Source organism: Raphanus sativus, chromosome 4, assembly GCF_000801105.2.
Source record: "Raphanus sativus cultivar WK10039 chromosome 4, ASM80110v3, whole genome shotgun sequence".
NCBI classification, from domain to species: domain Eukaryota; kingdom Viridiplantae; phylum Streptophyta; class Magnoliopsida; order Brassicales; family Brassicaceae; genus Raphanus; species Raphanus sativus.
The window spans coordinates 33662555-33676690 of NC_079514.1; the positions used below are offsets into that span (position 1 = coordinate 33662555).

At 28.0% G+C, this 14136-nt stretch overlaps 1 protein-coding gene across 1 annotated transcript; it reads left to right on the plus strand.

Annotated features, from left to right (window-relative positions):
* The first annotated feature begins 5528 nt into the window (after positions 1-5528).
* On the plus strand, positions 5529-5787 carry LOC108850780 (uncharacterized). Its single transcript, XM_018624258.1, has 2 exons — positions 5529-5667; positions 5777-5787. Exons 1-2 carry the CDS (start codon positions 5529-5531, stop codon positions 5785-5787), a joined length of 150 nt encoding a protein of 49 aa, XP_018479760.1.
* The last annotated feature ends 8349 nt before the right edge of the window (positions 5788-14136 follow it).

The following is a 14136-nucleotide window of genomic DNA, read 5'->3' on the forward strand; positions in this document are numbered from 1 at the left end:
AAAAACATGACATAAACCATGGACCACATCGGAGGGCGCAAAATGTCGAGTAATTAGCAGACAGAGTAGTGTTTTCTGGTCAAATTTGTAGAATTCAAACACGGATCATGAAATTGTATGATTCTTATTATATGTTCCTACGGTTAACTGTAACGACTAAAAAACCTACAAATTCCACGACAAATTCCTCAAGAACATCACTGAGACGATCTTGATTTATACCCAATCTCTTTGCAATAATAATTTTAGGTTCATTATCCGTACGTTGGGCCGGTGCAATAGAATAAAATATTTTCATGTCGTTGAGTTTTTATTTATTTTTTGGAGGTAGAAATTTTTCGAGCTAGGTCATAATCATAGTGAACAATTCGAATACGATCCAGCGATTTATATTGAATTATAATTCGAATTTCAAGTTTAACCATGATTTTATAAAGTATAATTTTCTTTAAATTTTTAATCAAATTAAAATATGATCGTTTGACGAAAATAATACACAGCAACGAACACCTGATAATATCTCGACACTGTGACCTTCAAAATTGACTACGAAAAGTAGAACCTATATAATATGATCCCACCATCTTAATTATAGTTTTTATACGAGTATGATACGGTACCAGTGCCGGTCCGGACTAATACGGCGCCTAAAGCGAACTAAAAAAAATACTGCCCTTAACTAGAATTTGTTACTATATAATCATTTTTAAAATTTGAAAACATTCTATACCTTTGATCATAACTCATAAAACATAAAAACACTAACAATCCTACAACAAAAAGAAGAAATATATAAAATATAGAAAAATAAAATACAACATATATGATATAACATATTAATTTTAGTTTTCTGTATTTTTACAGTTTTAATGTATATCACCTTAAGCTAATTTCATATTTTGAGTTTTTTTTTAAATATAGAAAACTTGCAAAAGATATAAAAATAGTTACGAATGAAAAACTAAATTTACATAGAAAATTAGAAGAGAAGAATGACTAATATACAGTTTTGTAATAGAGAATTTAAAGATTAACAAAAATAAATAAAAAAACTGTCAATTGCTAAGATAAAAAAAATAATTAGTTTTGTTTGATCCTCTTGTTTATTTTATATCTGTAATATAACGAAATAAGTTGTTAAAAGTAATCAGTTTTTTTTGGCTATAATCATTATCAAAAACGAAAATTTAGTTATTGTTTACTTTTGTAACTTTATAATTTGCATCATATAATTTAATACATATATAAATGAAACGTACATTTGTTAGAAGGAAACAAAACTAATTAGGCAGGTAGATAAAAGGAAATTAAAGTGGTTAGAAAAGGTATTAAAATCTTTGATTATTAAATATTTTTATTTGTTGCCATTATTAAAAAGAAAAAGAAAATAAAACAGAATAGAGGAGATTCGAACACGTCCCTTGCACATAAAAGAACACTAGACACAAACCACTACACTAAAGAGATATTTTGTAATTTGGCGTCCCTTATAACATAAATAATTTTGGCGCCTAAAGCCCTGGCTTTATGGGCTTTAGCCCAGGGCCGGCCCTGTACGGTACATCTATGTATACGCTATCATATTGTTATATATCCAATCCCAAACTCAGAGACAAACAAATTATATGTGAATGTAATTTTAAGTAAATTCAATGTTGCCTACGAATACGACATAATAATCTTAATGAAATCAACACATTTATTTTTTGTCAAACAGATCACTTATATTTTAAATAATAAAGAGTATCGAGGATCCATTAGCCATGTGATATTATAAATTACTGTCGTATTTAACTACTGTCGTGTTATTCTATTAATAAACTAGCTACAAAACCATAATCTTTCACCTTAATTTATTTAGCACTTCACAACGAGGAGGAAGCCACGACCAGTCAAAGCCACGAGCAAAAGTTTTTATTTACGGACTTGGAGAAAACTAAACTGGAAAATGCCTAAAATGCCTAAAATGCCCTTGATATGTCTCTTAGTTATGAAAATGAGGACCAGCTGTGAATGCTGGAGGGGGACAAAGGGGCGAGGAGGAGAGACAAAATGGTGTTGTTGACATATTGTGTAGAAAAAAGCTAATGAGATCGAAAGAAGAAGAAATGCTTAGGTTATGTGTAATCAAGTTGGTTTAGGTAACCATCGAGTAATTTTGGGATATCGATTCGTTTATGCCCACATGACCAGAACCAATAGAAATTTGACATTCTTTTCAGACCATAATTTAGTTAACAGTTTGCATGCCATGTAGGAAATGATTGGTTAAGTTGTAACCAGTGGTTTTAGCTTTAATTTCTATCTATAACTATTAAAGTTATTAGTCATAATTTAACTAGTTTTTAATGCTAAAATTAATAAAATAAAAAAATGGCTATAGAAACTTTATTTTCTAAAAAGTATATATATTGCTGTAGGAATATATTTCAATTTTTAAATATTGTTGTACGAATATATTTTCTTTTCAAAAAAATTTCATTTAATTTCTATAATTACATTAGATACAGCTACATCAACAAATTCTAAATCAAAATTTTACAGCAAAATTTTTACAACTACAAATCAAACAATCGTCCCTGTAGATTCTCTAATTTGTTCAGAGAAATGTAATGGTTGATTGGTTATGACTATCATACTCTCTTCTTTAAGAGATTTACTAAAAAAGAACTGATTTCCCAATAATTATTGTAACTTAGAACACAACCATACATTATTTAACGTAGTCACTTAAAAAATAAGAGAAGAATGAGTAGTTTGGATGTGAAAAGTTTACAAAGGTGCTTAGGGCTTATAAGAAAAGTTTTTATTTTGTTGATCCGGAATATTCAGCCAACTAAGATCCAACTGATTAATCTTCGGAGACCTGTCCACTGGTGCTAAATAGATTTGAGGGGAGTTTGATATCACTGTTGCCTGACCATATGAGTGAGGTTTCGAACTCTGGTTTTTTAGAAAATTTCCGACCACACTCAGTTTTGCCATCCGACCACACACACTTTCCGAGCTGGCTTGTAGGAAACGTGTAGTATACATGTTTACTATTCGGTAATATTTTTCAACTGCATGCACAATAAATGAAAAACATATACTTTTGTAGAGTTTCATTATCAGTATGCATTTTGTAAGATTTTTTTAACTCTTGCTCAAAAAAAAGATTTTTTAACAATTTACAAATATTTTATTTTATTGGATCATCAAAATTCAAAAAGTAACACGATGTATAGTGTTACTAATTCAGCCTACTACGTTTTAAAAAAAAATAAACAAAAAAAAAATTGGGTTGTTGAGTGTTCGTCTCCGTGAGAGTTATAACTTATAACTAATCGTAATAGTTATGGTGAGTGAAAATTCCAACGTATAGGTCTTAGCTCGTCCGGATCCCCCAAATTATGCACGCTGTCCCTATTGTCCTACGCCTCTGATTGAACTATAAAGAATACTCAACTATAAATCTTGTATGCCTCGTCGTGCCTTTATTTATACAAAATTTATACGTATACATTAGTGTCCTTGTACATCCAATATAATTATACTTTTGTTGGTCATGGAAAGAGCGGCTTGAAGTTACCTCTCCGCAATTCGTCAAAAAAAAAAAAGTTACCTCTCCGCAAAACACACGGTGTTTACTGAATGTCCTTTACTAAACACGGTGACTCGAGTAATACATATGGAAACTGCATTCTGTGGCCACCAAAAATATTATAATTGATTGTATAAAAATTTAACCTAATTTGCCAGCATACATTATATATTTTATGTAATAATACACTTTTGCTCTTCTGCATACCGATAAAACTTACTACCTAAAATAATTAAATAAATAGTAAAACCTACAGGTATCAAACGTTATCATTAGTTCAGCAACTCATGTATTTCCTAATCAAGTCTAATTTCCTTTCCATTTTATATTATAGTTAATAGTACATAATACTATATACTATTTTTATATTTTAATTTAATCTAAAATATTTTACAGTTGGATTTGGATTTATGTATTAGCGTTTAAGATTTAATATTTAAATTCGGAGGTGTGATGGGTTTAGGGTTGGAGGTGAGTTGGAGTTGAAGTTGAGGACACAAATATATTACTTTACAAGAGTAATATCTCCATTCCATTTTATATAGTATAGAATTATAGTTCAAAAATTTTTATTATTATTTTATTTGTTTTTTTAATATTGTAATTTTAAATTATATTAAACATTTGGATTTATTTTAGAGTTTAAATTTAGGTGTAGGAGTTGAATTTATGATTTATAGTTCTGTTTCATATGAATGTTTTCTGTTTATTTTTATCAGATATAGTAATTTTATAAATGGAATAGACACTTACTTAAGAGTAAGTTACGAACAACTCACTTAACTTGTGGATTACAGGGGGTATGTATTTTCTGTCAGCATATATGTGTTTAACTCGCAGAAAATTATGAATATTGGGAAATACTTTTTCCCGAAAAAAAGAAGAAGATAAATTGGGAAATAATTGTTATTCTGTGAGAAATTATCAGTTAACTGAGTTGTGTTGTGTTATTGATCCCACTGAATTCACCAATTTATTTTTAAGAAAAAACAACTGATGCCCAGCTTTTCTTCCCTGCAAATTAATGAGTGGTCTTACGTGAATGTATTTAATTAGCTAAAAGGATTTTATATACCTTTTCGAACAAAAATGATTTATATACTTAAAACTTGTTTTATAATTTCAAATTTCAGGATCAGTGACTCGAACCTAGACAACTAATAATACCATGATACAGAATAGTCATCTTTCTTATGAAGAACTGAATCTTAACCGCAATGGAATCAGCTCTTTCGTTATACTTACAACCTTTGACAAAAAATTACATTCAAAACTAATTTCTATCTTGATTTTAATTTATAATATCATTATAAACTGTTAAAATATCATTCCTCCATATACCAATTGGATCACTGGAATCCTTTCCAAAAGTAACCGATTGAACTACTTTTAGAGCATCTTCAATCTATTGCTATTTTTATCTCTATTATAGTATTTAGAAAGTGAAATTATTTATAATAGGAATTTCTAATTTTTCCTCTACAAAATAGAAATTGTTATTTTAGAAAAATACATTAGAATAAATTTTACTTCTATTATAGAATTCTTCTATTTTAGAGATGAAAATAGCAAAATACATTAGATAAATTCTTAGTTAGAGTTACAAACCTAACCTATTTTGTTTATCCAGACGTGCAATTATAATGTAGTTTGACTAGTTTCATTTCTTTTTGTTCAGGGTTATGTTTGATCAAAAAACAAAATTACTAGACTTGGAAATATATATTATTAAATAGTATTGAACTCTATTTCTTACTAGAATAATTTTTTTTGGACAACCTATTACTAGGATAATAAGTCGACGAAAACCATATATGTACCTATATACACACATATATATATATATATACACGTATATGTGTATATACACACGCGAATAATTAATTTTTATATTGTACTTGAGTATTTGATCTGTGTTGGCCAAGGATAATAAGACGAGAGAAACATGGAAGTGAGACATGGAGCGTTGTCGACTGCTAATGAGAGTTATGTCATCATAGCTTCTGCCATTTCACTCTCATCTTGTCAAATCAGCGCCACTCATCATCATCATCATCATCATCATATCATCAAACATCATCCATGCATGGCAAACATAAATACGCAACTCCTCATTTTGATGATTAATCTAGTTAATTCTTTGTTTTAACATGTCCTAACCATGTGTTATGATGAAAAATATTCCTTATGCAGGTCAACATTGACATTAATTTACGTGTAAAGAAGAAAATAAAACAAAATTTTAGACAACTAATAATGTAGGGTAAGAATGGTAGCACGGTCAATTATATATCACCTACGTATTATGCATGTTTACATACCCCGATCAAGCTCGACAAAAAGCATTCTGATTAAGTTTCTTAATCGACCGACGTCGACAAACAAATATTATGTGTTCGAATGCAATCTTATAACCACACAACTTCATGTGTATACGTACCCCATGTTTACCGGAAAGTTTGTGTTACAAATAAATACAAAACTTGGAAATTTTTAGTAAACATTGGTCTGAACAGTCTCTGAACTGCTAGTGTCTCATCTCAATTTTTTGCTGTTCTATCAGTTAAATGTGTCATTTTATATTATTGGACATATCTAGGTTGGAGTCCGATTTTACCGTAGTAACTAGAAGAGACTGATTACCAGTGTTTTAAATCCCGACCCGGATTCACGGTTGAACCGGTAAATCCGGTGACCCGAGATAAGTCCGGTTTGGATTTTGTGAAAAATCTAAAATTTGAAAACCCCCCAAAACCCACTAAACCCCGAATCCAGTATCGGCTGAACCAATAGATAACTTTTATATATTTTAAAAAGTTTTTAGTTATGTTTTTAGATTCTGTTTTATATTTTAAATTTCCAATTAAAAAGTTATGTTTTTCAGTTTTTTTTTGTTGTCTTCTTCTTTCTCTGCTAATCTTACTGATTTTGTATTTCTTTTTTCTTCTTTTTTTCTTTTTGATTATTTTATATATTATAATTCTGTAGTATAGGTTTTACGTGTTCTAAGTCCTCTGTATACTGTTCTGGTGATAAGTTTTACAATGTAGATCAAACTTTCTGATTTTTAATCATACATAATACCAATCACACTATTTTAGTACAATTATGTTTTATTTTTGGTTTATTTTAGATTTAAAGTTTAATTTTTATTCACATTAGACGTAAATATATATTAAATTTTATTTTTAATCTTTATATGTCACAACTCTTAATTAGTTACAAATTTTTTAAATAGTCTAAATTATTTTTTGAATTATACCAAATGAAAATAAAATATAAAAAGTAAAATTAAAAATTTTCTAAATGTTTTTAAACAGAAAATATATGCATATCAAAACAATTATTTTATGTTTTAAAAACATTTAGAAAATATTAACTTTAGTTTTTATATTTTTATTTTCATAGCAAATATATTCTTATATAATATAATTAATTTATTTATTAACATGTGGTTTATCCGCGGTTCACCCGCGGTCGATCCGATGACCCAGTGATCCGGTAACTCGTTCGGTTCAGTGTCCGGGTCGGTTTTCAGACTTATCAAATTGTAGTTGTTATGGTTTCCAATTAGATGTAGCTAGGGAACTGGGAATCTATTGCTTCTAATTAAACTCCACCCTTTTTAAGAAAATAGATTTATCTTATTCACTTAGCGAGGTGTATTCAACTAAAAGTTATGGGTGTTTTATATTAAAATGACAAATCTATTGTTATTCAAACATGATTTTTTTTTCAAAAAAAACTTATTTAAAGTCTACTGTTATTGAACTTATCATTTCATAAGATACTTTTGAAATCTAATATTATTGAAAATATTTTAAGTTGTAGAATTTTAAAAATTTTAAGCGATTTTAGAGGGTTTGAAAGGAGTTTCTTGATTTAAAGAATACAATTTAAATTTTATGGTTTTAGTTAATATTCTAGAGTGGTTTAACAAAAATCACCTAAAACTCTTAAATTCGTTAGATCATCAAAAACCTTATTAAAAAAACAAATTACCTCGAAATATAGATTGAATACATGCCCCTTAGAGAGAATTAAAAACTAAAAAAATGGCATGCACATTTGTTTCAAATTCTTAAAGTCATTTCTAACCCAACAGCAAAATACTATTTTAGTATGTTTTATACGGAAACCTCTTAAATCTAACTTACAAAATTATACCATTTTAGTGCAAAGCGATAATACCACACTGAATTTTGTGCACCAATTTTTACTATGCTAAAAATATTTTCCTGCTTCTATTAAAATAGTAATAATATATAAAATCATATATCACATATAATGGAAAATTTTATTTTAAATCTATTATTTTACTATTATTAAATGTTAAACAGTTTATACTTTATTTTTAAAAATTAGTGTAATATTTTTATATAATATAATTACATAATAAATTTTATATGTTGTATATATCAAGTAATGAAAGATATAATTTAATAATATAAAAATAAAATTTGTGTGTGACATCTTGTGTTGTAGTTTTGGAAAATGAAAAATTTATAGTGTCAAAATTACAGTAAAATAATGTGGGTTTCTCACCAAAATAGTATTATGTGTTGGAGATAGGGAAAATGGTCATTTAAATCGTCAACTATTTGAAATTAGCAAGTTTAATACCGAAGTATTACTTGCACGAGTTTATTCCTCAACTAATAGTTGACTTGGTAAATTAGTGACTAAAAAGTTATCTGTCAAGGCTTAAACAACTTTCGTCAATTTTATATCAATTATCCTCATCACTAAACATGAAAATTTCGAAATCTTAAAATTCAAACTCGAAGTTTGAGGGAAGACGATTTCTGCCAACGAAAAAGATTTTTGGTAATATTTGTTTCCGTGATTGGACTGGATTTGCTCCCTTATCACTGGGAAATCGCTTTTGTCGTTGCCGAAGATCACCTCACTCAAATTAGGGTTTGAATTTGGAGATTTCATGTTTTTCGGGTTTAATGGTAAAGATAATTGATATAAAACTAACGAGAATCATTTATAACTTAATGATTGATTTTTTAACTAACGAGAATCATTTATAACTTAATGGTTGATTTTTTTAGTCATCAATTAGAAAAAAATCACATCTTGACTTAACATCGTCAATACATAAATATTCCAATGTTTCAATATAATGTTTTCGAGCGTCAGACTAAATGGACCCATAGACACACAAAGGGGCCTACATGAACGTTATAAATGGTATTAGAGTTAGTTAACAGTTTTGGTTCTCACCGAGAGGCAGTTAGAGACCTAATTTTCATTCTGTGAGTTGTATTGATTGTAACTCTATGGCTAAAAGTGCTTGAGATGGAATAGAGGAAGGATAAGTACTTCATCGAAAATTTGCAATTTCATGAGCATGAACTAAAGTACAGAAAAATATGTGTATTGCAAAATCCATAAACAAGTATTTCGATCCTAAAAATAACATTTCCAACCATCGAATAACATGGATTCACAGATCTAGAGAAAACACCTGTATATACACAATAGTATTAAATTCGTTTTTATATTGGACATATACCAAATATCCAGGTTTTTGAAAATATTCATGATCTGTTTTTTTTCATCAAGATAGATAATTTATGATTCAATTTACTCTCGGACCATCCATATATTAGAAATTCGGATATCCGGTAAAATATATACATTAAACCAGATACTTTTATTTATAAAATAAATAAAATCAATATAAAAAGATTTAGTAAAAATAACAAAATATCATTATAAAATAAAAATTAAAAATTGCCATATTTGAAATTATAATTACTAAATAGTAAACCTATTGAATAAAATATTGTAAAATGTATATAAGTAAAAATAATTATATAATATATGTTACCAATAATTGTAAAGAATAATAATACAATATTTTTAACTTTGAGATTAAAAAATCGTAAAACTAATAAATAATAATTATATAATGTAGCATCAACTTGTATATGTAACAAACTATAATTAATATTAGTACCAAGAGCCGACATTAGTTTATTCTAACATATATATATATATATATATATATATATATATTATATAATTAGTTTTACTTATACATATGTGTATATATATATTATCAGATATTCATTTTTTTAATTGTCATTTTTGTGATTTAGTTTGTTTTTTTCCAAAAAATATTGCATATTCTTTATTTGTTTTAATTCATTGAATTATGGATATTTAGTTTTTTTTGGATTTAACTGGAAATGAAACAACGAATTATATTAAATTTTATAGATATTTTGCCAACATCTAACACAAAGGAGAGGACAATAACATCATATATTAATCAAGAAATACTGGGTCGAAAGGTATGTAGTACTTCAAACCGTTTCGAGCATATTTGTTTCGAAAAAAAAAACAAACATATGAACAGGTTGTACAAAAAACAATTTATCTAACACGAAGTTGATTACCTATATAAAGCATTCCAACACAATAAATCATTCGATACTTGTTGATCCGCTTCGATCGAGTATCTCTGAAACCACCTCACGGTCACGGGTATCCCAAATGATTTTTAACTTTGCAAGTATTTTACTTTCTAGTAGATTATTCCCCTCAGCGATTTAAAACTGATAATTGATGGATGCATATAACCAAAAATCCAGCACGAAAAACGTATTTCTACGTACTTATTCAATAAATTGTATGCTTCATTATTCGATTTCATATGTTTCAGATACAACATCACACAGAATGTACATATGTGACCTTTTGTGTGCGTAAGTCATCAATATTTTATTTGAAACTAACTCATCAAAGTTTGAGAGATCATTTACTCCAAGGTATTTTTTTGGAGCATTTTAGACACGGGAGAAGAAAAAGAAACAAACCGCATAGCTATATAATAATGACATGAAATAGTATGATTAGATAATCATTTGGACAAAGAAAACCAGAGAGATTAAACTAAACTAAAAATACAAGACAGGGAGAGATTGTTCCACAGACACAGTACTCAAGATCGGATTATGTGCTTAATGTCCCCTAATCACTATTTAGATTAGGTTAGAGATTCTTTTGCTTTCTTGTACTTGATCCAATTAATTGGTCCCCACTCTATACTCACAGCGCGTGCTTCCACGCTCCACTAGACCTCACCCAAATAAGCCAGCATTTTATCCAAAGGCGATCCTATATATAAAAATATTTAAATTGATTTCTATATTTAAATATCCAAAATTTTAAAATATCTGATCCGAACTTGAACGAATATCTAAACATCTATGTCTACTCAAAAATTTAGGGAACAAATATGACTTTAAGTTTTATAAATAACATTCTGAATTTTGACTTTCACCCTGAATTTTTTTAAGATACTGATGAAGGTAAGTAATTTAAGAGATAGTTATAGAGAATATTATAACAAAATAGTTACTAAACTACAAATATATGATTGTTATAAAAATAGTTGTTGTTAAAACATTAAAGACATTTGTCTCTCACTATATAGCATCAGTATTTCTCTTTTTGTATAGTAGCTTTTGAAAAGATTGGAGTTAGAGAAATGTTTACATATATATCTTTTTAACAAACATTTTTTTCTTTTTTTTGTCAAAGATTACAAACATTTTTTTTCTTATTTAGATTTTTTTTTGTAAGAGATGATCTTCTGTGAGATAAAATACAACTTTTTTTGCTTTATGCCTCTAGAGACGTTTTCGCGATATCTAATTATAAAATTCTACAAATAATAGATAGTGAAAAGTACACGATATATGCAAGTGTTTTGGGGGCGTAGGAGAAGGGGGGGGGTGTTATTATTTTCAAAGCTAATTCAGATGCAGTCGGGTTCTCTTGATCTTATAGATCTAGAGATGGGGGGGGGGAGGGGTGATTATTTTCAAAGCTAATTCAGACGCAGTCGGGTCCTCTTGCGGTCTGGAGGAACAGAACAAAATGAACTACTTAACTAAGCATGAAAGACTAACAATAAATTTGTAGAAAAAGAGTAACAAATAAACCAGATTAAACTAGAGTAAACATTTACAAAAAAAACTAGAGTAAACAAGAAAGCAATAAATACGCAAACAACAAAGCTAGATAATCAATGATGGAAATTAAAGACCACTGACAACTAGGGATGTACAGAGTAACCATAAACTTTAATTTGATTCGTTGTTCATTTAAACTGGAAAATTCAGATATTCGTAATTTTTCTAAGCAAAACAAATAAAATAATTTAATATTTATTATAGTGAATCAAATCACAAATATTAATATTTTTAGAAAGTATATCCGATCCGATATATTATATGCATATATATACATATATTTAATACATTTTATAATTATTATATATTTCTTTAGGTTTTATATTATTTTATCTATAAAACTGATTATTTTGTTACTGGCGCTTTAAAAGTTAAATATATTTAATAAAATATTATTATTTTATATTAGTTTAGGATTTTGTATTATTTTCTATTTTTAAAATTATATTTATTTGAATAAATCTAAACAAAAATAAGGTTAAAAACAACAAATTTTTAGAGATTCTATATGTGCTCTCATCCTACTGGCACTCCGTTAAATTAGTTTATGGTGAAAGGATAAAAAAGTTGTTAAAACTTGACTGATAAACATATAAGGCCATGTTTATTGCGGGGTTCTTAACATAATATAAGAACTGTCTCTTAACTTTTAACTAAGAAAAACTAAGAATCATATTTTAAATATCTTATTTAAAAAATGATTTTTAATTTTTTTAGTTAAAAGTTAAGAAACAATTTTTATATTACACTAAGAACTCCACCTAAGAACTCTACAATAAATATGCTGTTAGGGATGGATCTATGATTTATTTGCCATAAATTTTTCGGTTAATTTAAAATTTTTATTTGATAATTTTGTAAGTACGCGAGCATGATTATTGCAGGAATCTTAGGATGTGATTCTTAGTGTAATATAAGAATCCCACTCTAAAAACCCCGCAATAATCATGGCTTTATGTATAATAATGTTAATAAATGTGGGAGTAAGGCTAGTGTTTCTCTCTCTTGTGCCACAATTAGTGATAACCATTTGTTACAAAAAAGCTCTATGGATTTGATTGGTAAGAGATGTGATTTTATTTTTTTGCTGTAGAAATATAGCTGTGATACTTTTTGCTTTGGCTCTAGATTTTTAATTTTTTAGAAGGTTTTTAAATTTGGGCTGTAGGTATTTGTCTCTACGTAACAATTATAAATACGTAAATTTAAAGAAGAACCGTGGATCTTAAAAAATAGCTATGAACATTAAAAAGACAAATCAAAATTGCTGAGATTAAGGTTGTATGTATAATTGTGATTGTAGAGAGAATCTACAGCATAGTAAATCACACCCTATGCTCCAATTTGTATTTATTTTACCGGATAAAACTATAAATTACCTGTAGATTTTGTAGAAGGCAGTCAATAAAGAAAAACGAAGAGGTGTTTTGTTTCAATCAATAAGCCACCTCATATCAGTTACAAAAAAAAAGATAAGCTATATCACAGCTATTTCAAGAACACCGGTGCTAAGAGTATCTCTAATGTATACAGGGCTATGCCTGATACAAAGCAAATCAAGCATTGGTTTCGGGGCCAATTAATAGATATGTTTTAACATGGTCAATATTAACGTAAAGTGTGTATAGCTCACTTGGTGAGACTGGTGGTTTCTTTTGTGAGGGTGCGGTTTCGAGGTGTCATCGTGGCATTTGCAGTCTTTTCTTTTTAATTTTCTAAAGATGATGGGCCAAAATATTTTTTTTTGCTCTGGGCCAAAATATTTCAAGCCCGGCTCTGAATGTATGCTTTTATATTTTTCTTTAAAATAGAGATTTCTATTATAAATGTTGGTTTACTTTAATGTATGACTTTATAATAAATTTCATCTATTTTCGAGAGAAAATTATAGAAAAATGTTTCTTTTCTCTTTTATAATTAGAGGTGAAAGTAGCATATTTTTATATTTTCTTTTATAAATAAAAGAATTATATTATAGAAATATACATTAATTAAGTCCACTTCTATAATAGAAATTCTCTGTTTTAGATGAAAATATAGAGATGAAATAATAGATAGGTTAGAGATGGTCTAAGTGAGATGAGAGGGACGTTACAATCAGTAAGCATTATTTTGATGAGTATTTCGGGTATTGGGTAATTCGCATAAAGGGCTAAAGGATCTATTTAATATTTGACTTATTTTTGGTTCGAGTACTTTTGGTTACGGTTCGGATACTAAAAACTTGGAAACGGAAAATACCTGGAAAAGAATTGGTTCTCATTTGGTTCCGGTTTCAGTTCAGTTATTTCGGGTATTTAGGGAAATTCGGGTTAAATATCGATTATTTTGGGTAAAATATCAAATAATTAGAATGATTTGGCAAAAAATCATGGCTCTTTTGAATTACTTTGGATATTTCGGATAAAAATATCTGACACTTTTAGATATTTGTGGGTAATTCGGATACTTTGTAATAACTTAATCTTTTCAAATACTTTGGGATACCTTTTACAGATTTTTAATTTGAAAATATATATTTAATTATGTTATATGTATACATAACTAATATTTTTATAT